General features: G+C 41.3%; 1 protein-coding gene across 1 annotated transcript in view; it reads left to right on the top strand.

Annotated features, from left to right (window-relative positions):
- GABRR3 (gamma-aminobutyric acid type A receptor subunit rho3) overlaps positions 1-24,690 on the top strand; it is a gene marked incomplete at both ends in the record, with an annotated part of 55,942 nt that overhangs the window by 6,164 nt on the left and 25,088 nt on the right. Inside the window, 5 exons of the mRNA XM_080919195.1 lie at positions 5,230-5,336; positions 16,461-16,528; positions 20,113-20,336; positions 23,260-23,342; positions 24,361-24,501. Coding sequence (XP_080775321.1) covers positions 5,230-5,336; positions 16,461-16,528; positions 20,113-20,336; positions 23,260-23,342; positions 24,361-24,501 — 623 coding nt within the window. The remainder of the gene's footprint in view (positions 1-5,229; positions 5,337-16,460; positions 16,529-20,112; positions 20,337-23,259; positions 23,343-24,360; positions 24,502-24,690) is intronic.

Genomic DNA, 24,690 nt, shown 5'->3' with positions numbered 1-24,690 from the left:
TAATATCTAATATATACAAAGAACTCAAGAAGTTACACTCCAGAGAACCAAATAGCCCGATTAAAAATGAGGTAGAGAGCTAAACAAAGAATTCTCAACTGAGGAATACCAAATGGCTTAGAAGCACCTAAAGAAAGGTTCAACATCCCTAGTCATCAGGGAAATGTAAATCCAAACAACCCTGAGATTCCACCTCACACCAGTCAGAATGGCTAAGATCAAAAACTCAGGTGACAGCAGATTCTGGCCAGGATGTGGAGAAAAAGGGAGACTCCTGCCATAAGATTCAGCTATGGGACATTGATTAATTAGTAATTGATTGGCAGAATCCCAGCCCATTTAGGTTGATGCCATGCATGGATTTTGGTGGGATTGTCAGCTGGTACAACCACTCTGGAAATTAATCTGGCGGTTCCTCAGAAAATTGGCATTGTGTATCTTTAAGGGGCACGTCGTCATGTGTAATCTCTAAACAATTTCAGAATTCCATCTTTATGACCTCCTTATTAAAATAGATTGATTTGAAATCATCACAAACGCTTTCATCACCTCTCTTTGACAAAATGCAGGCAGGCACCTCCCTCTCCCCCAGTATTGCTGTGTGTTTTCCGGGCACACACGAGCTTCCTGAGCACGAAGAGACAGTTATAAATATTGAGGATGAGACAGTGAGCGACTCCAAGTAATGCATCCTTTCGCACTGCAGAGGAAGAACCTGGTTAACTTGTTGGGTCATAAATCACTAAAAGTGATTGGGGGCATTTGGTCACCCAACGTGGCTTTTAAATATGTCAGAAGGAATGTAAAAACATCAGTTACATTTTTCAAACAATACAACATGTATTTTCTACAATTCAATGTACTTATGCATACGTGAACATAACTCAGTATTTTCATCTAAAAAGTTAAAAAGGGGGAATTACACAAAACTTAGTTTTCCATTTCTTATTCTTTTTTTTGTGTCTGTTTTGTTGTTATTGTTGTTTGTATGTTTGTTGTTTGGTGTTTGGTTTGGTTTTTGGTTTTTTAGACAGGGTATCTCTGTATAGCTCTGTCTCTGCTAGATCTCAATCTGTAAATGAAGCTGGCCCTAAACTAGAGGTCTGCCTGGCTCTGCCTCCCGAATGCTGAGATTAAAGGCATGAGCCATCACTGCCCAGCCCCATTTTTTTAGAACATAAAATAACTGGAGAAAATATCCCTCCCAAAATATACCATCATTTAATTACCAATTCCATCTTCACTGAAATTTTATTCTTAAATTTAGTAGGAATCAACATTTTATAAATTATTTTGTTCTGTTTGTAATGGCAATATAAAATTTAAAAGTTGATATCAATGTACATACATATTTTCTTCCCCAAAATATTTGTATGATGGGTAATAAAATTCTCTGAAACAAGAAGTGGAAATACAAGTTCTAAAAAAATAACTGATATAAAAAATCTGATATTTTAGAGAACTTATTTGCATATTGTTAAATACTTAATATAGGTATTTAAGTTCATTTAAAGGAAAGATGTTATTATACATCACCAATATCTAAACATTTTAATTGTATGGTGAACAGTTATAGAGGTTATTTATATTTGTTTGGGAATTTATTGTATAATTTTTAATTATGTGATTGTATCTGTGTGTGTGTCTGTGTCTGTCTGTGGCCGTGTGGAGTAGGTTTGGGAATGCTGTTGCCTATGGAATTAGAAGTGTCAGCTCCTTGCAGCTAAAGTTACAGGTGGTTCTGAGTCCACCAGTATGGGGACTGGAAACTAAACTCCTATCCTTTGCATGGTTGTCAATATTCCTACCCACTGAGCATCTCTCCGGGTCCTTTAAATATTTGTTTAAATATGGATGGTACAGTCCATAGATTTCTAAAGTTTGTTTTAAGGGTATGACCGCAAGCCTCTCTTTGCAAAGTAGATAGGATAGAAGGAAATCAGGATGAGATACCCATGGACCACTGCAGGTCAGGTGAGAGGAGGTGCCTGTGCCCACTGCTGCCAAGCCAGCATGTCACAGCAGGCCTGCGCTCGGGCCTCAGAGTTCTCCATTCGTGAGTAACTGTATTTCAGTCTCCTACAGGGAAAGCTTCTGAAAAGACACATTAGTCCCATACCATTTAGTTGTATCAAAAATATTATCACCAACAGGAGACATTTTTGTCAATTTCCCATTACATCTACTCCCCTTTTTATGAAAACAAGTAGCCAGCCAGCTAGTACTAACAACATGCTGTTTTCTACAGAAGCAAGTTATCCTGAGAAAACTGTTACAGAATTTTATACCCCAAACCTACTGAGTCAGCAGACACTCTGGGCATTGGCACAGGAATCCAGAAGATGTGGCGGCATGCCAATGAGATCACATTTACCAAACATCTGGGCTGATATCTTGGACACAGTAGGCATTGTTTGAAAGCTACCTCATGTTATTTGTTATTTATTCTTATTTCCACTTGCATGTGTTTATGTGGGGGGTAAGTAGGTGGGTGTGGGGGTGTTTGTGGGGGGTGAGTAGGTGGGTGTGGAGGTATTTGAGTTGGGGGTGAGTAGGTGGGTGTGGGGGTGTTTGTGTGGGGGGTGAGTAGGTGGGTGTGGGGGTGTTTGTGTGGGGGGGTGAGTAGGTGGGTGTGGGGGTGTTTGTGTGGGGGGTGAGTAGGTGGGTGTGGGGGTGTTTGTGTGGGGGGTGAGTAGGTGGGTGTGGGGGTATTTGAGTGGGGGATAAGTAGGTGGGTGTGGGGGTGTTTGTGTGTGGGGATAAGTAGGTGGGTGTGGGGGTATTTGAGTGGGGGATAAGTAGGTGGGTGTGGGGGTATTTGAGTGGGGGGTGAGTAGGTGGGTGTGGGGGTGTTTGTGTGGGGGATGAGTAGGTGGGTGTGGGGGTATTTGAGTGGGGGGTGAGTAGGTGGGTGTGGGGGTGTTTGTGTGGGGGATGAGTAGGTGGGTGTGGGGGTATTTGAGTGGGGGGTGAGTAGGTGGGTGTGGGGGTATTTGTGTGGGGGATGAGTAGGTGGGTGTGGGGGTGTTTGTGTGGGGGATGAGTAGGTGGGTGTGGGGGTGTTTGTGTGGGGGATGAGTAGGTGGGTGTGGGGGTTTTTGTGTGGGGGATGAGTAGGTGGGTGTGGGGGTATTTGTGTGTGGGGATGAGTAGGTGGGTGTGGGGGTGTTTGTGTGTGGGGATGAGTAGGTGGGTGTGGGATATTTGAGTGGGGGGTGAGTAGGTGGGTGTGGGGGTGTTTGTGTGGGGATGAGTAGGTGGGTGTGGGGGTGTTTGTGTGTGGGGATGAGTAGGTGGGTGTGGGGGTATTTGAGTGGGGGGTGAGTAGGTGGGTGTGGGGGTGTTTGTGTGGAGGATGAGTAGGTGGGTGTGGGGGTATTTGAGTGGGGGGTGAGTAGGTGGGTGTTGGGGTGTTTGTGTGGTGGATGAGTAGGTGGGTGTGGGGGTATTTGAGTGGGGGGTGAGTAGGTGGGTGTGGGGGTATTTGTGTGGATGCATGTGTATCCATATATGCAGAAGCCAGTGGTCAAACTAGGGTGTGGGTCCTCAGGAGTTGTCACTTTGGGTCTTGAAACAGGGAAACCTGGGATCACCAGTTAGGTTACTGGAGGACAAGGAAGCTCCAAGGATCCTCCTGTCTGTGTCTTTGGGATTACAAACAGATTCCGCTATGACTCACTTTGGGAGTAGGGTATACTAAATTTAGATTCTCATGCTTGTACAGAAAGTATGTACTTTATGACTGAGTATCTTCCCAGTCCTCTACCATTATTTTTTTAAATAAATAGTTAATCCTAGCTTTTTAGAAGATGTTCCCTTGTTTATTGTAGCTCTTTGTGAGATAGTGTCCAGTTGTTCAATAATTCACAGGCTATAATGGCTTAACACATTTAAGTTCAAATTGATCGCCTTCTATTCAAAAGGAATTCCTTTTCACAACTTACCCATTCATATTATCAGGAAGAGAATACCTCTCTAAGCCCCTGAGGATTCATCTGGAAACAACCCTATTGAGAGATCTCACAAACCCTAGTATATCTCTTCCATCCGCTGCTTCCAAATCTGAAATTCCCCAAGTCAGAGTCATTTTCTAGAGTCAAAATAAAGCCTCTGGTGCCAGTGAAATGACTCAGTGGGTACCACTGAGAGTGAGGAGCCTGCTCAATCCCCAAGAACCACGTGGTGGAAGGGGACAAGAGAGTTAAGCAAGTTGTCTTCTGACCTATGCAAGAGTGTCATGGGAGGCCCCTGGAGATGTGGACATGCAGAACATCCCATGAGTCCTATGACCACAACCTGAGATAGGCTTTCTGCCTGCAGTCTCAGCCTGTGCACACACTCTCTGCTCATGCCGGCTCTGAAAGCCCTGTGTGCATCCATTTACAGTTTTGTAATCTTTTTACTTGTTTGCTGCTCTAATGCAGAGGTTGAACAGTCTCTGGGTGTCATGTTCAAATATTCATGCCCAGGCTGCTTCCTGAGGGGCCTTAGCTGATACGGGCAGCCTGGGAATCTGAACTTTAATCACCTGGTATTTCTCATCTAACAAAAGTATTCTGAGAAATGTCTGTTTGTGTATTAAATCCCGTTTTGTTTGATATTGCTAGAACTCTGAAATGCGTTTTACCTTATCTGTCCTACCCTTATACAGCAAAATAAAAATGTTGACAGATATTTGACTTAATCTTAACTTAAAAAAATGATATTATATGTATTTATTTCAGACCACACTGTATTAAGCAAGATGGCTAATAATGAAAAACAAACACATGTATCTTAAAAGTATATGTTACTGGCTAGGCTTATAACAACTTGACATAGACTAAAGTTATCTGAAGGAAGGGAACCTCAACTAGGAAAATGCCTCCATAAGATTCAGCTGTAGGGTGTTTATTAATTAGTTATTGATGGGGGGAATCCCAGCCCATCTAGGTTGATCCCATCCATGGGCTAGTGGTCCCAGGTTTTATAAGAAAGCAGGCTGAGAAAGCTTGGGGGGCAAGCCAGTAAGCAGCATCCCTCCATGGCCTCTGCATCAGCTCCTGCCTACAGGTTCCTGCCCTGTTTGAGTTCCTGTCCTGGCCCCCTTCAGTGATGACTATGGATGGGTATGGAAACCTATACCAAATAAACCCTTTCTTCCCCCCAAGTTGCTTTGGCCACCATATTTCATCACAGCAACAGTAAACCTAACAAAAACATTAACGTATCTTTTTCTCCGGGGTGTAGCATTCGGGAAATGAGGAAAGATGACCTTACTAAAGTCTGGCCCCAGAAACATGAACAATTGCTGCACATTGAGGACCATGATTTTTCCACCAGGCCAGGATTTGGAGGTGAGTTGTTAACATTAAAAATCAATGCTATAGCCTATCACATGCTCAAGATGGGACTGAAAATTTGAAGCAATTAGAACTAAAACAGCAGTAAAAAGCCGTCTGCTAAAATAAAATAAATACTGTTAAATATCTGCATAATTATCTTCTCTTGCTCAGCAACAACTGACAATACACCCATTGTATGTTGACCCTCAAACTCCTTTTGTCTACTATTCACACTCTCCGTTTTTAAATAACAAACATGTATTGGTAGTATTCACATGCTTGCATGTAGAATGTGTTCAATATGTAGAAGACACGATGACTTGCTGTTCCTCCTATAAACTGGTGTGGATGACATGATAATTTACAAAATCTCACTAATTATTCCCACTAGCTAGAAAGCCAGGCTTTATTGAAAGAACAATTGTCATATCAAACGCCATGACTCCCTTGGCCAAGTTGATTTTCCTCCTTTTCAGTGCTGTTAGGAATTAAAGCTGATGTTTGAGATGTGGCACTGTGCTGGGCCCTCTAATGCACTCTGCCATTCACCTTGGCAGTCATTACAAGCAGGTGCTATCAGGAATGTTCATATTCCAGTGCAGAAACCAGGATAGAGAGATTACAAAGTTTCCCCAGATCACATAGTAAGTGGCTGGAGGAAGGCAGGTAGGGTTGGGAGTGGGGCCCAAGGCCGGAAGCATTGTGGAGAAAAGCAGTTTTCTGATGACCTCATCATTAAGGGACCATGTTTACCAGGTGTACAAAGAGTGTGACATCTTCCAGCTACCCCAAACTCTTTGGGTGCACCTGTTTGGTGCTTATTTGTTTGGGAAACAAAGTCTCACCCCCATAATTCTTAAACTGACAACTTTTCAAACATCCTAAAATATACAAATGGTGGTGGATGAGGGAGAAACAAGACCTTCTGACAACAGAGCAGGCGCGGAGTTTGGGGAAATCACTAATGACCAGCCAGAGCCAGGGGACACGTGGCAGTCTCTGCATATTCACAGCTTACAGCCGAGGGCAGCAAGAAGAACTGCAGGTGTCATGGAGAGCTAATGCGCTGATGGGAAGATGAAGTTTATTAAGTAGCTGTTACATGGAGGGCTGCTTTGGTTTGCTCTGGCTTGATTTTCTTCCTGTCTTTATTTTTCGCGTGCCAGTGTGTTCTATACATGCATGTGTAACTGTGGATCCACACATATGTGGGCTCATGCGTGCCAGTGTAGGTTCACATGTGTGCACATGCGTATAGAATACCCAGATCTGACTTCAGTAATCATGTTACACATTACTCATTGAGGCAAGACCTCTTAGCTGAATATAGAGTTTACTGCTGTGTCTAGTTTGTCTAGCCACCTCCGTGGGGGAGGGGGGGTCCTGAGTCTCTACCTTCCCAGTGCTGAAATCACTCTGTTTCCTAAGTAACTGGAACTGTCTTCAGCAACAGAATAATGGAAAAGGCTCTGAAGAGTCAGGGCCCTGAGCCCCATCTGGGTCAGCTAGATCTAGGTGGGACTGAGAGTTCGCTGGTCTTCACAGTGGGCAGATGCTGCTGAAACTGTCTGATATATGATGCTGGGGTTGGGGCTCTGAGAAGCACGGGGTTCGTTTACCATCGTCTGATTTACAGTCTCTGTGAGTCTGCTTCTTTTCAGTTTTCCGGAGTATTCGTAACAATTGTTGAATTCCAATTTACGATCGCGGAGGCCGTGAAATTACTCCAGTTTAATGGTGTTGTAAGTTAGGGCTGAGATCTCAACAGTCGCATATTTTCAGCGCTGAGAGTCTCTGACTGGCTGACAACCACCGCCAAAAGAAGCGTCTGCGCCGCAGGCTGAGGGCAGCGCTAGTCTACAGATATAAATGATCACGATTAGAAGGCAGTTTGACAATGTGTCCACAAAGCAAGACAAAGATAGTAGATTCCCTGCCTACAGTCTAAAGACCTCAAGCGACTTTTATCATGTTTACGGTGCAAGTAAATTTTCTCCTGTGATCAGGGCGCTTATCTAGAGAACACACTTGCCAAATTCCCGCAGGGGATCTGATCAGTCAATAGATTGAACCAGCATAGACAAGAGAGGCTTGAGGCTTCCTGTCTAGCTGAGGAGTTATCCACAATTGTTGCCTCCCTCAGGAGACAGCATCATTTTTCCTGGAGAATGTGGCTACTGAAAGGCTGCCTGCCCATGCTCACGCTAGCCCAAGCTAATTGGACTTGATGTTTTTGAAAAAAAAAAATAATAATAATAATAAGGAAGAGGACCTGGGGAGTGGGCGGGGCTCCTGTTGGGAACCCGTGAGGAAATGGGGCATTGGTGTGGAATGGTCAAGATACACTGTGGTGTGTGTGCATGTGCACGTGCATTATGTGTGAGTGAGTGTGTGTTTGTGTCTTGTGGATGTTTGTAAAATTACCAAAAAAAAGTAAAATATATTGTTTTAAAAACAAGTATTCGTTTCACTGTCCTTTTGAAACTCTCTTTTTTCCTCTACCTCATTATTTCTCTGACAATTCTCCAAAAAGTTACCAAACCCCTTAACTAACATTTGTTTTCAGTAAGTTTATGCTCATCCCAGAAAAAGTCTTCCAACATTTGTATAATATAGTCTGCAACTACGGTACAGGTTTCTGCCATTCTGTTTTCTAAAACTAGTTGCTTGGAGTGGAATCCTTTGAAGACACTAGGGGGCGCCAATCTCACAGGAATTGTTAGAAACTGGCTTCCTTAAACTTCTTGATAGGGATTTAAGATTTTGTTTGCTTTTCTGCTTATTTAAAGGCGATTGCGAAAGATACTGTTTTTACTGATTTCCTTCTCAGTATGTTTACCATCTGTATACAGGAGAGCTACTGGGTTTTGTATCCTGTTGAGAAATTTGCTAAAAGTGTGTATCAGCTGTAGGCATTTTCCAGTGCGGTCTTTAGGGAAAGGTGTATTATTAATGTCTTCCTTTCCTATGCATGTCCCCTCCACATCCTTCAGGAGTCTTCCTCCTCTACTTAAGGCTTCAAGCCTTAATTGCTGGAAGCTAGGTTCCTCAATTAAATTGTTCCCTGTGGTAGAGGAAGAGACTCTTTGGGTTTGGTATTTTTATAGGGGTCTATCTTAGGGACATTACCAAGAAAGAGAGAGAAGTGTCTATACGTGTTACTGGACCTTAATTCACAGATACCTTATGACTATGTCTAACACGATGTCCGAGCAGTGGCTACCGATGCTGCAGAAATCTAAACCAGCACCCTCCTTCCAGGGAAAAACCTTTTTGGCTTCCTCCTCCACCTCCAGAGAAGCATAAAACTGACCTGAAATTTCCTCTTTGCCGGATCTGTTTGGAATGCATGTTAAGTTTTCATTGTTGTTGTTGCTGTTATTGTTGGTGGTGGGGGGGTAGGGTTTTTTTGAAGGGGTGTCCATAGGTTGTTTGCTTTGTTTCTCTGTGTTTTGTTTTGGTGATAATAGTTTGGGCTAAAGTGGTGTTCAGATGGCTTGTTCAGTCATTGAGAAGGAAAGAGCCATAAATCCAGTCAGATATGCCAGTCTACCGTCTCCGTGAGGCAGTCTTTAATTTGCTTAGTTCGAACAAAACAGTGGCCTCTATGGTGACCCATTTCTCCATTCCCTTGGGAAATCAGGCTGCGGGATACAGAAGACAAGCTTTAATTTACGTCCCTTCCTTTCTACTTGTCCACAGCACAAGCTCATGAACATACTTCTCTCCTCTCAAGCTAAATGTAACTTCAGCACTTCTCTTTCCTTAATGTGTTTTCCTAATTAGGTTTAACATTAAAACCAGCTGCTACCAGGGTGGATTTCAGTTGTTTTTTTTTTTTTTTTTTTTTAAACTTTTATAAAGCATTAGAAGATTAATTGACTCATTATGTGGAAACAGGAGGATGTAAATTTAGGGAGATTTTTGTTTAACTTGGGTTGTAAATTGTGGCTCATTTTCTTTATTTATGTTTTCCCACCCACTATGTCTCCCAATGATTTCTTTGTCTCTAGAAAGTCAGTCCAGCACCTATACTCTGCCTGCTGAGATGAGACAAAAGCTACTATTATCAAAGCCACTTACAGTCTCTGGATGTCACTCAGAAGCCTGGGAGTCAGGACTTGTCCCTATCCCTACCACCACCTGGCTTGGGATTTTAAACGAGCCTTCTTATTTTTCCACAGAAGTTCATGCGAAGGTCAGCGAGAGCTAAAAATCCATGTGTGCTGGTACCTAGGTACTGGTACCTGCAAGGCTATGAGAGAACACATGTGTGATGTGTTGTAAAGACACTATAGGAAGAGATACATGATTCTACTTAACCCTACTTAATCTACCTGCATAAAAAATCCTTATATGCATAAAATTATAAATGTATGTTGCTACATAGTTAGCGACCATAATCAAAACACTTAATATTTAACTACTGTTTCCTTTTATTTTACCTATAAACTTTACCTACAAATAATACCATTATAAACCCTTATAAAGACATTATTATTTGAAATGTTCAGTCTATTGTTAGCCCAGCAGAGAGTAAATGTTAGCCAGCAGAATATTTGACTAGGTTGAGGGCAGGACTTGGTTTCCACCCTTCACTGTTCTCCCAATAGCCCTACAAGGTTTGCACCACATTTATTGTTTATAGATTTGCAAACTGAAGTATCAAGGTTGGAGAGATGCAGAAATTTAGCTCTATATTGGTTTTGTAAGGCTACATGTGTTGGCATTTTAACTCTGTGTCTAACTGTCACTCTCTCTATAAGAAAGTCTCACTGGGTGGCGAGGTGAACAATGATGATTAGAGGTTTGAGGATTAGACGGTATTCCATAACTCTCCATCATGTGTTTACAACCCTCTCGCCTTCTACTCAGTGCTCAGGCGTCAGAACACAGCTTCTTACACCCAGGAGTTGGGTGCCCTCGACATGGAGTTCAAAGGAGACAGATATGGGTCCAGAGAACATCCCCAGACGCACATTGTCTGTGGAGGCTGAGGAGCTCCTCTTCATATAACAGTATAAATCTGAATGAAAGGGAAAAGAAATAGATAGCATGAACTCATTTCAAAGGAGCTAAGTCATCTTACCTGTACAATAAAACCAACCTTGAGATTCCAGTTCATGGCCAACTATAGTGTGACTATATGACTGAAAGTTAACTTTAGGGCTGGAGAGATTCCTCAGTGGTTAGGAGCACTGACTGTTCTTCCAGAGGTCCTGAGTTCAAATCCTAGCAACCACATGGTGGCTCACAACCATCTGTAATAAGATCTGATGCTCTGACCTGGTGTGTCAGAAGACAGCTATAGTGTACTTATATATAATAAGTAAACCTTAAGAATTATTAATTTTATAAAAGAAAAAAAGAAGATTAAGATTATAAGAGTGTCCCCAGGATTTCAGAAATAGCCACAAACAACTGGAATGTGCATTCATTTCTCCATGTCTTCAGGGACTGCTTTGAAGCCTACAACCATTGCCTAAGGAGACCCCAGTTTGTGCAGATGCTCAATCCTATATATGAAATGACATAGCGCTCACGTGTGGCCTATATTATTCATTTCCATTGTCTTTCAATTACTTCTAATACCTAATACAACATAAACACTATGCACATTGTTAATAAGGCTTGTTAGCAAAATATTGATGAGAAGGAATAGACTTCATGATTAGTTCACCAACAGTTTTCAATGACTGAACTGAATCCATGAAACCCATAGACTCAGGGGGACAATTGTCCTTAATAGACACCAAATCTAAACTCTTCTCTAGTTTCATCAGAAAATGAATGATAGGAAATCACTGCATGTGTGTGTGTGTGTGTGTGTGTGTGTGTGTGTGTGTGTGTGTGTGTACTGATAACCTGTATGTTTGAGAGTGTAGAATTAAGAATAGTGAGCTACATTTTCAAAAGCAGGCATGAGTTTTTGCTTAACTGAGCACATAGAGCTAATTTATAAGGGTCCAATTAAGTCTACTGAGTCTTAAATGCTGTACTGTTGGGGGCTTGCAATGGGACTCTTTGAGTATCTCTCTGCAGACTTTATAGTGGAAAAGACAAACCTCAGAGATATTTCTTACTCCATAATATATAATGGTGATGAAGCTGTGTTCGAACCCTCATCTGTCAGATTGTATTCATGCCTTACCCAGGACAGTCTGCCACCCCTTCCAGACCTTTCAAAACGTCATTCCTTCACAATAGTAGAATCAATGGGAAGGTTTATTCTCCGCAAAGTGCCAAGTACAGCAATGGATGATATGTTTTCATGAATTTTTATTTTGATTATTAGTTCAAGATAAAGGGAAAATGCAAAACCACCAATGCTGAGTCCTATGAAGAAATAATAACAAGCTGTTCCCAAGTTCACGAATAGTCAAAATCTGCAGTAAACAGTGCTATTTATAAAATTAGTGTCATATAAGTTAATTGATCCAATATGCTAGAAAGAAAGATGTTAGAACATGAGTAAGGATTTTGCCACCAGGAACAGCAGAGAACTAGGGACTCAGACCTGGTGAGACTGCACAGTGAGTGGCCAGGGCACAGAGAGGTCTAAGCCAAGCATGCAGAAAGCACCCCCCCAATTGGTTCAGGGGAGCAGGAACCCTGGAATAGGGACTTGTTATCTGCCTGGAAAGTCATCAGGTGTAGACCAAATGCGCAGGACATTGGCCCCCGGGAACAGTGGAGATCCAGGGACACAGGCCTGGCAAGACTGCGCTGTGAGTAGCCGGGGCTCAGAGAGGGCTAGGCCTAGCATGCGGTAGGCACAGCCCTCCAGTTGGTCCAGGGGAGCAGGAACTCTGCCATAGGGACTCGGTGTCCACCCAGAAGGCGCTTGTATGGCTCAAGCTATTTGCCACCTAAAACAGCAGAGATCCAAGGACACAGGCCAGGTACACGGGAAAAACAGGAACCAATCACTGACAACAAGACCACAAATAATCACAGACAAGATGGCAAGAGGAAAGCAAAAGAACTTACGCAATAGAAACCAAGAAAACCTGGCAACACCAGATCCCAACTCTCCCATCACAGCAAGCAGTGGAATGCCAAACACTCCAGAAAAAGAAGACGCAGACCTGAAATCATACCTCAAGATGATGATGGAGATCTTTGAGAAAAGCGTGAATAACTCACTTAAACAAGAACGGGAGGAAAACAATAAACAAATGGAATCTTTTAAAGATGAAACACAAAAATCACTCAAAGAAAACAAAGAACTAGAGCAAAACAGAACCAAAGAGATGAAGAAATTAAACTGGAAATGGAAAAATAAAGAAAATAATAAGAGAAAACCCTGGAAGCGGAAAAACAAAAAAAGAAATCAGGACTCATAGATGTAAGGATCTCCAAAAAACTACAGGAGATGGAAAAGAGAATCTAACGGGCAGAAGAAAATATTGAAAACATAAAAAAAAAAGTAAGAGAAGATGCAAAAGCCAAAATGCTCCTACCCCAAATTGTCCCGGAGATCCAGGACACAATGAGAAGACCAAACCTAAGGATAATAGGAATACAAGGGGGCGAGGAATATCAACTAAGAGGCACAGTAAATATCTTCAACAAAATCGTAAAAGAAAACTTCCCTACCCTTAAGAATGAGATGATCATGAACATAAAAGAAGCCTACAGAACTCCAAATAGAGTGAACAAGAAAATAAATTCTTCCTGACACATAATAGTCAAAATGCAAAGGGCCCAAAGCAAAGAAAGAATACTAAAAGCAGTAAAGGAAAAAGGTCAGGTAACATATAAAGGCAGGCCAATCAGAATCACACCCGACTTCTCAACAGAGACTATGAAAGCTAGAAGATCCTGGACAGACATCATGCAGACCCTAAAGAACACAAGTCTCAGCCCAGGCTGCTATACCCAGCAAAACTCTCAATCACCATAGATGGAGAGACCAAGATGTTCCAGGACAAAACTAAATTTACACAATATCTGACCACAAATCCAGCACTACAAGGAATTATAGGTGGAAAACCAAATACAAGGAGGGAAACTACATCCTAGTAAAAACAAGAAAATAACTAAGCAAGAAAACTAAAAGAAGAAAGACACACAGGCACAATTCTACCTCTAAAGCAAAAATAGCAGGAATAGCAACCACTATTCCTTAATATCTGTTAACATAAATGGACTCAATTCCCCAATAAAAGACATAGGCTCTCAGACTAAATACATTAACAGAATACAGCAATATTCTGCATACAGGAGACTCATCTCAGAGAAAAAGACAGAAACTATCTCGAGTATCATGCAAGAAAATGGTCCCAAAAAACAAGCTGGAGTAGCCATTCAAATATCAAATAAAGTATATTTTCAATCAAAGGTACAATGAAACTATTAGAAGAGAAAGTAGGGAAAAACCTTAGAACATCTAGGCACAGGGCAAAATTTCTTGAACAGAACACCAATGGCTCCTACTCTAAGGTCAAAGATCGACAAATGGGACTTAGTGAGATTGCAGAGTTTCTGTAAGGCTAAGGACACCGTCAAGAAACAAAATGGCAGCCAACAGATTGGGAAAAGATCTTTACCAACCTCACATCAGATAGATGCCTAATATCTAAGGTATACAAAGAACTCAAAAAGCTAGACACCAGAGAATCAAATAACCCTATTAACAAATGGGGTACAGAGCTAAACAAAAAGTTCTCAATTGAGGACTATCGAATGGCTGAGAAGCACCTAAGGAAGTGCTGGACATCCTTAGTCTTCAGCGAAATGCAAATCAAAACAACCCTGAGATTCCACCTCACACCAGTCAGAATGGCTAAGATCAAAAATTCAGATGACAGCAGATGCTGGCAAGGATGTGGAGAAAGAGGAACACTTCTCCACTGTTGGTGGGGTTTTAAACTGGTACAACCACTCTGGAAATCAGTCTGGCGGTTCCTCAGAAAATTGGACATAGTACTACATGAAGACCCAGTTATTCCACTTCTGGGTATATACTCCAGAGAAGCTCCAACATACAACAAAGACTCATGCACCACAATGTTCATAGCAGCCCTATTTATAATAGCCAGAAACTGGAAAGAACCAGATGTCTTTTGGTAGATGAATGGATACAAAAATTGTGGTACATTTACGAAATGGAGTACTACTCAGCTATCAGAAACAATGACTTTATGAAATTCCTAAGAAAATTGATGCATCTAGAGAATATCATCCTGAGTAAAGTAACCCAGTTACAAAAGAACAGACATGATATGCAGTCACTGATAATTGGATACTAACCCCAGAAAGCTCTGAATACCCCCAGAAACAACTCACAGACTATATGAAGTTCAAGAAAACAAAGGCAAAAGAAAAAAAAAGAAAGAAAAAAAGAAAGCCTCAGTCCTTCTTAGGGAAAATAAATAAATAAATGTATAGCACCCTCTCAGAGTGTGGTACACGTGGACCTCAAATCATTAATAATCTATGAGTTAAGATAATAACCTTGTGGCAATTTTTGGTATTCACAGATCATTATGCTTAATCTATACCCAACAAGAAATCTGTTTCCATGTTACGTTCTGTCCTACATGTACTTTATGCTTATGGTAACTCATGGGATTTCTATGCATACTATCAAACCTCTATAAGAATTAAGTACTGACAAAAAATTCATATAATGTTATGCCAAAATGTCTTTAAAAATCTGTAAATGTATCCCTCTTTTTTAAAAATAAAGTGGTAAGGAAAAAAATAAAATAAAATTCTAAAAAAATAAAAGAACATAAGTAAGGCGTTGATAAAGGGTTAGACGGGAGGATATTTGAATGACATACCAAGTACCTGGCAAGCTGAGAGTCTGCTAAGTAAGAAACACTAATAATCAGAAGGAGAATCTGGTGCTGATAAAGGAAGCATCAAGTATTAATGACGTTCCAGAAGATTGTCGAAGGGCTAGCCTGCTTTATACTGTATGATGCATCCAGAAGGCTGCCGAGTTGTGTGCTTATGTGTGTTGCATACAACACATTAAGTCATTCTTTAGTTGCTAAAGTTGCTTTTCATGCTGAACTCATCTAAATCCCAACATCTTGATTAAACAGCTGGGACTCAGCTGTGCAGGATTCATCTTTCCTTGTTAGGAGGTGGAAGTTCTTTTTAACTCTACCAGGCAATGTGATTTACATGAGAGTGACTTTCTACTGTGTAAGAAAATACATGCAATGATTCTGAATGAACATATGGATGGTGTCAACATAGATGCAGATCAAATTTCACGTGGAAAAGTAAATGATAAAGTTATTAGAAGCAATCCTTCTACACACACACATACACACAGAGAGAGACAGAGACTGAGAGACAGAGACAGAGAAACAAAGGAGAGAGACACAGACAGACTAACTGACAGATACAGACACATAGGGTTTTGAAATCCATTTTAGTGGAGTTATAGCATGCTACAATGGCTGTCTGGCCTAGGCTCTCTGGTTTTCATTTATACATTCTAGGTTCAGGAAGATTTCAGGAGCCATGGCTGCCAGTGAGTTTGCAGCCCACTGCTGTCTGAAATTGCCTCAGTTTCTAATTGAGTGTATTTCAGCAAACAAATTATTAAGATTCTCTTGCTTTTTCCCAGTGCTCTCTGTCCTTGTTGATCTACAAGGGGACCTGTCTGGGTCTGCATCCTCACACACAAGAATCTATCTATAGGCTGCCAACCATTGTATGAAAGTAGAAAGCTGACATTGGGGGCAGGGGAGATAGGGGTTTGATATTCCAAAGCCAAGGACTCTATAAAACTCACTGAACTGCCAATATTGTATAAAATGCACATTCTGACATGCTCTTACATATGCTTGCAGATCACAGTTCCTTCCAAAATCCCTACTAGCCAAGAAATGAAATGGCAAAACTGGAAACACCATTTTTATAATATGTTGTACAGGGAATTCTTTAAGACTTTCCAGGAAAGTAAGCAACTGTGATCAGAATACCATTTATGATCGCCTGGGGGTATGATAAATGATTCAACGGAAAATAGGTGAAATGATGAATAAAAATGTATACATTGGGAAAAATAGATCACCTTCAATTGTTGAACAGTGATCTTTTTCAGTTTGGAAGATATCCAAAATGATTATGCTGTGTTTCTCGGTAAATTATTCATTTTTCTTTCTGAAGGCTCCCCAGTGCCAGTGGGCATAGATGTCCAGGTTGAAAGCATTGACAGCATTTCAGAGGTCAACATGGTGAGTGTTCCCACAGGGGTGCGTCTGTTTCTGGAAGGAATGAGAGAATGTGGCGAAATCACTTGTTCTTGAATAAGCCATCTCGGGCACGTGTTGTTAACCTTCCCTCCTGTGCACCAGAGTTTGTGCTTGCTTGTCTCTCTGCCCCTCTCTTCTCCCACCCTCCCCCCTGCTCCTCTCTCCCAGTTTCTTATTTATGGCTTCCTGTAGGAATCATGGTAAATTTGCTCTCTCTCACAGTCTTACACACTCGAAAACTAGGGTGTAAGAAAAACAACCATACAGTTTGCATACTATGAAATCTCACCCATGAGGCCTTGCTCATAAAATGATGGACTTTTGGGCTAAGCTTTAGAGATTATCTCCAGATGTTTTGGATTGTATTAACTCTGCTTGTCTGTAAATAACCAATATCAGAAGAGAGGACATTTTAAAGCATGATCATCATATTTAATTCAGAAAATTTCCTTTACCCAATGGTGTGTTATAAAAATATAAGACAGCTTAATGTGTTATTTTCCAATGTAATAATTATATTTTCTTAGAACATTTTGTTTTAAAAATTACTATTTTATTCAGTCACATATAAAAATGGACATATAATAAATTTATATACATATGAATATTAGAAAGCAAGAGAAAAACTAAATTGTTAAGTACATGTAAATTCAAAACTTATGTCTACAGAAATAACTATACATGTTACAGCTCATAAATCAAAATGACTTACTTAACAACTACCTAAAAGCGACTTTTGAAAATGTCATGAGAATACACACTTAAAAGCTTCAAAAGAAGAGGAAATTAAGCATCAGGATTAGTATATGTGGAATGTTATTAAATAATAAAATAAATATTTTCAAGTAAAAGTGAAATTTAAAAAGAAAATATTTGAAAATGACCATTTATTTTTATCAGTCTTCCCTTCACCCTTTCATGAGTCTTTATCCCATGTTACTTGCTTTATTGTGACCTTTTCCCCTTTTTAAACCTGGTTTTATCATATTCTTAGCCACTTTTATAATTTAATGATGCCAACTGTACTTCTTCTGCCTCATTTTCTCTCTTTAATGTATAAGGATTTTCTTTGTCTGGGTAATTCTCAGGATAGATTTCTGTTAAGTGATTTTCAGCATTCGGGAGGGTTTGCTGCAACAAGAGCTAATGCAGTGCCCGGCTTCTATGAAACGGCATACTTTGTTTTCAGAAGGATTTCTCTTACCCCTCATTTTAAATTAACTTATTCATATGGCCTGTGTTCTGATGAGCCCTTTTCCATTATGTTTACACGCCAAACACACTGCTTTTGTAAAACTCATTTTCACTCTTTGTTCCCTCGCTTTTACCTAAGGCATCTGTAGGGAGCAGAGGCCCAGAGTGAAGTCCCAAGTAACTGTGTTGTTGACATGAGCCCAGAATGGCAGACCCACAGAGTGAGGGCAAAGCCTTCTCCCTGGGAGTTGGGGTCAGAAGAAAATTGTGACCCTTCTCTTCTGGCCCACGTGTGAAATATTAATAGTATGCGTGGAAAACGTGAGGCATAGCCTTACCCCTCAGCCAACATTCTCAGCATGAAGACTGCTCCCCTACAGAGAAGGCTGCTACAAAGTTTAGCTAAGCCTGTCCCCCTGGCCCAGCTCTACACTACAGACTCTGCGTCCTCCTCATTTATCTGGATGTAACTACTGGCTTCCTTGCTCAGCTGTGTGCTCCAACCCGCTGCTCCGTTCAAGTCCATACAACAAGCAAGCTGAGGGTGCCGGGTGCAAAGGCTTCTCCCACAGAAAGCCAAAATAACCTGATCCTCAGAGTTCTGCCTCTCCATGTGTTTGTCTTTCCATTATCATCCCTCAGAAACACCAGTCAGGTTTGTCCCTGGAGCCAGGCTGGATGAGTCCCCACTCCCCACCACCCCGTTTTGTTCTGCCTTCCTTACACGGGTTTCCTACGTTGCGATTATGTGTGTGTGTGTAAATAACAGATATTCTTTTTTCTATTGGTTATTTTATTTATTTACACTTGAAGTGTCATCCCCCTGCTCAGTTTCCCCTCTACAAGCCCCCTATTCCTGACCTCCCTCCCCTACCTCTATGAGGGTGCTCCTCCGCCTGCCCACCCACTCCTGCCTCAGCAGTCTAGCGTTTCCCTATTCTGGGTCATCGAGCCTCCAGAGGACTAAGGGGCCCCCCTCCCAGTGACGCCAGATAAGGCCATCCTCTGCTACATATACAGATACCCAGCTCCAAGTAAAGTGCAGCTTTTGGGTATACTTTGGATCTTAGTGCCCCCTGTATTAATTTAATTTTGAGTGGCCTCCAGATAAGACAAAGCGTATCATTACAAATACATGCCTGTTAGTTCCAGTCTGCCCGGAAACCTACACAGTTTCCTGTGAATTAGTGTTATGCTGATGAAGGAATGGTTCTGTTTACTGGCCCTCACTCTAATACACAGCTAATTCATAGCAATAACCCAGTGTACATTTATGGATCCTAGGAAAAACAATGTGGCAGGGCAAACAATCTGTAACTTATTTGGGATTGACTGATAGTTATCTTTTGTTTGTACAAATGAATGCCAAAGTCCTGTTAGACACACAAGTTCAAGAAAAGTTGGATTTGGGTTGAGAATGGTGAGTCCACAATTATGAAAAGTGATACATATTTAAGCAAACATTATTTATATCCAGACTCAATGGCATCGATGAAGATAGAAATTTCTTTTCAGCCAGCCAAATTGTTAACTGTAACATCTGAGTACCATATAAAATTCAGATTCTTCACTGTTTGCTTGTTTTTTGTTACTGTAATGTTAGTACAGGTTTCTATCCTCCATCTTATAGCTGGCTTACACGATAACAAGTCAGCCCCCTGAGGCATTCAGAACTGGATGCTAACAGGATTTTATCTGTCAACACTATATTCTTACAGCTATTGTCCACAAAGCCAGTTGAGCTACAGTGAAATGGGAGCATTTGTGACTTGCTTCTAGGGAGTGTACCTCTTAACACACTTCGGAAGTGATTCTTTCACAACCTAGACATCCAGAACTGACATTATACAGCATCCTTTCTATCTTCAAAGCATTGAGTGCTTACCATCCCTAGTCTTCAACCTCCAACTACTTGCCATCCACTAATAAACACTGTGTTTGTTTTCATGTAGAAATATAGTGTATTCATTTTGGAAGATATGTTCTATAAGAAAAAGAATTACACACTGATGAACATTAAAACAAATATAAAGGTAAATACATTGATTTTAAAAAAAAATACAGTGGCACATACTATAGGTCCAGCACACAGGAGGCCATAATCTAGATGGTGTTGCAATCATAGGACCATGTAGAAAAAGAAGTAGGAAATTGAAGGTGAAGAAATGAAGGGATGAAGAAGGGAGAGTGGGGAGGAATGGAAAGAAGACAGAAACAGGAATGGAGAAAGAGCTTTATCCTATCTGATGTCGTAGTGCTAACAGTAATATAGAAATTACGAACAGTGTGGCTGCTAGTGAGTTCCTAATACTGAAATTACAATCTGAGCACTCTTCCTCCCGGTTCTCACTGGCCCCTTTCTCTGTGCCCAGGACTTTACAATGACATTTTATCTCAGGCACTATTGGAAGGATGAGAGGCTTTCCTTTCCCAGCACTGCAAACAAAAGCATGACCTTCGATCGAAGATTGATTCAAAAAATCTGGGTGCCTGATATCTTCTTTGTCCATTCTAAAAGATCCTTCATCCATGACACAACTGTGGAGAACATCATGCTTCGAGTACACCCTGATGGAAATGTTCTCTTCAGTCTCAGGTACGAGGGCTCCCTTTGACCTTTGGCTTCCTTGGACCACAGCCATCTAACCAAACTTGTTGGGTCTCACTTCAATCTAAACTAACAGTTCTGCGGTGAGGATCATGGCGCTGAGGACTGCAAGCCAAGCAGAGTATGTAATTTTACCCACTCAACCTTTAAGGAATTGCTTTCTGTTCTGTATATTCCCACTCTGGCCATATATTGTTTGGACAGATAGAGTTGAGCTGAATTCTGGAAATCCATAAAAGTCTGGTACACAATTGCATAGGTATGTGAACTTATTTCTACCAACCAAGCCCTTCCTACGCCTGTACTCCAAGGAGTAGATTAGAATCTTGGACTAGCTAAATAATTTCTCCAGTTAACCCCATCAATTGTCACATGAAGGCATAATCAAAATACAAGTTAGCATAAATTTTCTCACTTGCTGTTTTCTTTGTGTTAGTTAAAACATGTATTCTAGCACTATTCTATAGTGGCTTCTCATCTTTAATGAGCCATATTTTATTTTATCCAAATGAGTTCTATGCATACGGAGAATGACTTAAAATAGGAATTCTTTTAAAAAGGGTTCTGAATATCAAAGCAATTCAGCTTTTTGTAATGCCCTAGAAATCTGCGAAAGTGTCTATATTAGGTTAAAAAAAATGAGGTTATTATCTTTGCAAACTGTGGGAGTTGGTCTGGGGGGGTGTGTTTGTTTTATTTTGGTTTTAGAGACAGAGTTTCTTTGAGTAACCTGGCTGTCCTTAGCTTTTCTTCATAGACCAGACTGGCCTTGAACTCAGAGACCTGCCTGCCTCTGCCTCCTGAGTACTAGTATTACAGACATGTGCCATAACTCCCAGCCCTCCATTAATGATTTTATTTATCTTGGGGAAATGGCCCTAGATTATCTCCCTGGGCTTTAGATGAACCTTTATAATGGAAAAGGAGAGGAAATCTGATTTACACAAAAGAAGAGCTGGCAATGAGACCCCAAGCCAGGGAGTGGTGGTGTCGATCAGTATGAGTGGTTTTTTTCCCTGAGATGTCTTTAAGGTGCAACTTTGGACTGGTGATACTGATTGGACCTCTGGTCTGCAGAAGTGAAAAGAATGCATTTATGCTGTTATGAGCTTTTAGGCTTGTAGCCACTTGTCAACTCAGCAATAAAACATCATCTTTGCTCATTAGAAGCATCATTCACTGGGTAGACATCTATTAAAAGCTATAAATGCTCTCAGTGAACATGACTGTTTCATATAGGGACTCATATACTAGTGTCAAAGGTCACTATAAACTAAAGATGGAATCTCATTAAAGAACCAGCCATTTTAAAGATGTGTTGGTGGGAAAATGAAGAGGAATAGAACAACCCCATGGATTCTGCTTATCTTGCACATTCTAGTGTCTGTTTGGCTCTCTTGGGCTATCCTTCCTGATAAGAGCATTTCTCTTTATCTAGTATCCATGAGGCAAACCTGGGTGTCTAAGCTCATAGTGGTTAAGGTGGGCTCCTTGGGCCATGTTATCACCCTTGCCTCTGGAAAAGATGGAAACTAAGGTCAGTCATCTAGCTGGCCAACTCTGTTTAACACTTTCCTCACTAAGACCAGCATGAGCTTCCCTGGTCCCCAGTGCTCTGGGCATCATGTTACATATCCAGCCATGGGCTTTATATACATGGTAGAACAATGTCACATGTTCCAAACGAACAACTGCAAACTTGCTGTGATCTCTCCTGGACTCAGCCTTTTCTGGCTATTGGTTGACTCCTCATTGTGGTAAAGTGCAGTGTACCTCACTCACGTGGTGCCCATGAGCATAACAGCTTGCCTGAGTCTGAGTCTTTCTGAGATTGCTTAACCCTGGAGGTAGCCTTGAAGATCCCCAAACTCAGGAGGACTCAAAATTGTTGTAAGCCCAGCTCGTCAATCCAACAGAAGAACCAGCCCAAGCACAGAACCAGGTCACCTGCTACCAGGTTGGGTTCTGAGGCCCCCTAGTCAGAATCCTTATCAGTCATTCATTTCTTCGAATATTCCATAAAGCAGGTGGTATAAAATACCTCAGAGGATATCCTTCGTAACAGCCTACTAAGCATGCAGTTTTTGCCCACAACATCATCAACACACATCCTTTCTTGTTGCTTGGACTATTGACAATAAAATTCAGGTCACAGAAGATAAAATGCTTCTGATTAACTCAGGAGCACCATGGGCAGGAGCATCTGTTGCCTTTGTTTTTGCAGAATTGCTGGGGATCTTTTAGGGACCTCTGATCTGCTGTTGTGGCTACCACAGGTCTCACTCTGAGGCAAGATCATAGAGCAGCAGCTTCTGCCTGGAGCCAGGGAAATCTAGGAGAATATAAAATCTTAAGGAAAAACCTCATCAATATGCAAGCCTTTGCCTTAATAGTTCCTGAATTATGTATTATGCACATGAATCTATCGCTAAGCATGCTGCAGGCATTTGCCTCAGTACTGGGAGGGAATTTTTCAAGTGCTTTGTGAAGGAAACTTTTACCTATAAATGTGTATTATCACCCCTTCAACTCTTTTTTATTGGAGACTACTAAGTTTTGCATCTTCTAGAAAGCAGAACAACTTAAATCCTCCAGATAAAGGCATCTGACTTTGAAGTATTTTTCTGAAATAAAAAAAAAAAAAGTCATAAGATCCAGAAAATGAAGAGGGAGCTAAGCAGGAAATGGTGTGATATGGAGTAAGTGTAAGAATTTACTCATCAATCTGGGAACAATCCCTACCCCTCCTGGGTTTGCTTGTCTTGTTATTTGGACAGAACACAGTCAGGCCTGTTTCTCATTATCCTTGAAAGGCACACGAAGCAAGAGAACAAGGAGAAGCTCCACTGCTGTGCACTAGTTGAGCCACATGGGTAAATGATTGCCGTTCTCATTTCTATTCCGCTCACAGGATAACAGTTTCCGCCATGTGCTTTATGGACTTCAGCAGGTTTCCTCTGGACACTCAGAACTGTTCTCTAGAGCTGGAAAGTTGTAAGTCTTTCTCCCTGGGGAGACTAGCCTGCATCATTGTTAAAACTCACTCACTGGGAGATAGGCACGAGCTTAGCAATCATTCAGATATCTTACATTTTCCAATTATATAGCTCTACATTCAATGTTACAGACCCCCCCCCCCTCTCCCTAATGATGATAACAGATTGTCCTTTGAGTGAAAAGATTCAAGGGGAATGCTTTGGTAATTAAACATTCTGTGATTTTTTTTTTTCACGATAGCAATAAAAGGCAGCTCCTTTAGAGGCTGCATTTTCGTAACATTGGCACCGATTTTCCACATTTGGAAAGTCTGGGAATCCTATAGCTAGACAAGTTCTAGACCTCTTTTAAGTGTGCACTAGCTCCCCAAAGGGACCCAGCTTGGAGCACAGACTCCCTTGTCAAAGTCCTATTAAAGGGTCTGTGATCCAGCTCCACATAAATTACTGTTACCCAACATTTACTTTGACAAGACATCTCAAATGCTGACTGCAGTTTTTCCATCATATGACTGAAGGGCGGAGCCTCAGTGGGAGCCTCCTACACATCTGTCCTTTTCTAGGCCCATTACAAACATTTTATTACACAAGAAAAGAAAATTTGTCACAAACTAAGCCTGATCTTAGAATTTCATCCAAGAGAGGTACAGCAAAAGAAACTTAAAGGCATAGAATTAGCCCATGTGAGGGTAGTACTATGGCCTAGCCCTGAGGCCTAGCTTACCTTACATGAGAAGGCACACAGACAGGGCACACAGGGAAATTTCAAACATTACGGAGGAAGAAATGCCGCCATCTTGACAGTCTTCAGGTTCCAGAGTCTGAGATGAAGACAGGGTTGTTGTTTTGTTTTGTTTCCTTTTTGAAGTGTGGGTTTGCTCAGTCCCTTGGAAAATATCTTCCGATATGTAATACAGGAATGACATTGAACTAAGAATTGATTATTTCAAACTGTATAAAACATGACTACAGACCTCACCTGACTTCTAATGCAGGACCTGCCTGTGTTATTTTAGACGCCTACAATGAAGAGGACCTAATGCTGTACTGGAAACATGGCAACAAGTCCTTAAACACGGAAGAACACATTTCCCTTTCTCGGTTCTTCATTGAGGAGTTCAGTGCATCCAGTGGGTTGGCTTTCTACAGCAGCACAGGTACAGGACTATGTGCAGACAACTCTTGAGCACCAACTGTTTGTGACGAAACCTCGTTCTCTCCCCATGGTACAAACCCTTCCAACAAGGTCCCTTAATTGTATTCTTGGCCCCTCCACTCTGCTCTTAGTAGAATGTAGAGTGTTCTTGGCAATAAGGGCATCACTGCTGAAAACCCATTCATGCCCA

Source organism: Micromys minutus (assembly GCF_963924665.1).
Source record: "Micromys minutus genome assembly, chromosome: 7".
Taxonomy (NCBI): Eukaryota; Metazoa; Chordata; class Mammalia; order Rodentia; family Muridae; genus Micromys; species Micromys minutus.
The sequence above is the reverse complement of the archived record's forward strand: the minus strand, read 5'-3'. Positions and strand labels throughout refer to the sequence as shown.